Source organism: Cyprinodon variegatus, unplaced genomic scaffold, assembly GCF_000732505.1.
Source record: "Cyprinodon variegatus isolate N-32 unplaced genomic scaffold, C_variegatus-1.0 Scaffold555, whole genome shotgun sequence".
Classification (NCBI taxonomy): Eukaryota; Metazoa; Chordata; class Actinopteri; order Cyprinodontiformes; family Cyprinodontidae; genus Cyprinodon; species Cyprinodon variegatus.
Window position 1 is genome coordinate 7,956 of NW_015151008.1, and position 2,250 is coordinate 10,205.

Consider the following 2,250-nt stretch of genomic DNA (forward strand, 5'->3'; position numbering starts at 1 on the left):
AAGCCGCACCGGATTTTAAGTCGGATGGAAATATTTTCAGTGTTGCTACATTAGGTAAATATGTCGGAGCGACACACCCTAAATGTTAACAGAGGCGTTAAATAAAAAAGATACAAATACTTTGTTCTTCTTCTGTTCAAAAATAGAAAGTACAAATACTTTACTAAAGTAGAAATGTTGGTTATCTATACTTTACTGGAGTATTTATTTGTTAGACAACTTTTTACTTTCTACTCCTCACATTTTAAAAAATAGACTCGTTAGTTTTGTTTCATTTAAGCTCATTTTCATTCTGGCCTGTTGGTATTTAAATCAAATAAAAACCATTAAAATAATTAGTTTCATCCAGACAATTAATTTCTCTGTGGTTTGAATCGGTGCTGCCCCAACTTGTTGCTCACCACATACCAAAATAAATAGTTTTTCAAGATGATGCAGAGTTAAATGTGACTCTGTTACCATTAGTTATAAAACTAAAAAATAAGTCTAAGGAAGTTTTCATTCAGAAATGTAGAAAAATGTTCCTTTAATAGGGTAGAGCAGTAAAGCTTGCTTCTGCTTTACTTTTATACTTTAAGTAGTTTTAAAAATGGTACTTTTACAGTTTTACTGGAGTAAAAAGCTGAAGTTGATCCTCTAACTTCTACAGAAGTGGTTTTAAACGGCGTAATAAACACACAGTTAGGTGAACCTGTCTGTATTTAAAATCATAAATTTCACAGATTCATCTTCTTTATTCAATAACCTAAAGGGTTCTTGTTTTTTTAGCCATTATTAAATGCACCTGGCACATATATAGTTAAAATATAACTATGTACTTTTTCTTTTTATTGAGAATGTTAAAAAATGTTTAGTTCTTCATGTTCTAGAAAGATCCTCTTGATATAAGAGAGAAAACTCAAGTTTTTAGGAAAATGGTCTCTTATTAATCCATCATTGCTGGACGGATTAGATCAGTCAGCTTTTCATNTTATTAATCCATCATTGCTGGACGGATTAGATCAGTCAGCTTTTCATTAATTCATTAAATAATAACTTTCTTTAATTATCATTTTATTTATCTAAAGAAGGTAAATACACTGAGATGCTAAAAAGTTCTTTAACAGTTTGACTTTTTATTGATATTTCGGTGAGTTTCTCCTGCTTTCCTTCAGCACCTCTGATCATCTTATCCCTCCTGCTTCTTCTTCGCTCCTCCTAAACCTTTTCTCTGCCTCCTGAGACGCTGCAGATGATCCGATGTTTCAGATAAAATCTATTAAATTATGTTTTCAACACGAGATAAACTCAGCAGATCCTTTTATTCAGTCTCTCTCCGTCTCCTTCTCTCCCTCAGACCTCCATCAGTACCTTGCAGGAAGTGCTGGTTTCCCCCTGGAGATGCTCTCTGTCCAACATCAGGTTGATGGCGCCCCCTGCAGGCAGCAGCCGTACCTCCAGTCGCTTGTTGCTGGAAGGAACGGATGAGGAGTCCAGCGATGCGACCTCTGGTATGAGCTCTTTGGGGGCCTGTTACGCGCAGCGGGCCGGCGCCAACCCTCTCTCCTCCTCATCCTCATCTTCATCCTCATCTTTAACTTCTAAAGCGAAATCTCGGTCGGGCTCCTGCTCCAATCAGACGCCGGAAACCTCGGCGCCGCAGCCTGTGGATCAGACTGTTTCAGGAGCTCCGGCTGTAGCTGAACAGAACCCTGTGAGCTCCGACTGTTTGATAGGAGGAGCAGAGGAGGAGCAGGAGGAGGAGGAGCAGCAGGAGGAGGAGGTGGTGATGAATGTTGGACAGGATGTCAACCTCCTCAGTTTAACATTCGGTCAGCCGGAGGAGGAGGAGGAGGAGGAGGAGGAGGAGCAGCACCATTTAGAGGAGCTCAGCGCTCTGGAGCAGCCGGTTCTGCCGCCGCCTCCTCCTGCCTCCGCGGCGTCCTCCTGGACGGACGAAGAACAATCAAACTTTGACGGCGACTACATGTGCAGAGCCTGATGGGTTCTGGCGATGTTTAAACCGGGCCCAAATCCGCTCAGTCAGACCCGGTTCTGGAACATCATTCCCACAGACAGTTCAACATCCCGTCACCCGGCAACGCTCCACATCACGCCAACAAGATGGCATCGGTTCCAGAACCAGAACCAGAACCAGTGTTTTACATCATTTCATCTGATGGTGCTGAAACAAACGGATCTCCTCCATGAAGTTCCTGCCTAGATCACTGGGTCTGAACCACTGATCTTTATTTATCCACTGGATCACTG

At 41.8% G+C, this 2,250-nt stretch overlaps 1 protein-coding gene across 1 annotated transcript; it reads left to right on the plus strand.

Annotated features, from left to right (window-relative positions):
• Positions 1-1,125: 1,125 nt before the first annotated feature.
• Positions 1,126-2,239, plus strand: LOC107095548 (neuromodulin-like). Its single transcript, XM_015391685.1, has one exon. It carries the CDS (start codon positions 1,406-1,408, stop codon positions 1,979-1,981), a length of 576 nt encoding a protein of 191 aa, XP_015247171.1. The 5' UTR covers positions 1,126-1,405; the 3' UTR covers positions 1,982-2,239.
• The last annotated feature ends 11 nt before the right edge of the window (positions 2,240-2,250 follow it).

Excerpts from the sequence above, each read along its gene's own strand:
- LOC107095548 (XM_015391685.1), top strand. The coding sequence starts at position 1,406 with ATGGCGCCCCCTGCAGGCAGCAGCCGTACCTCCAGTCGCTTGTTGCTG.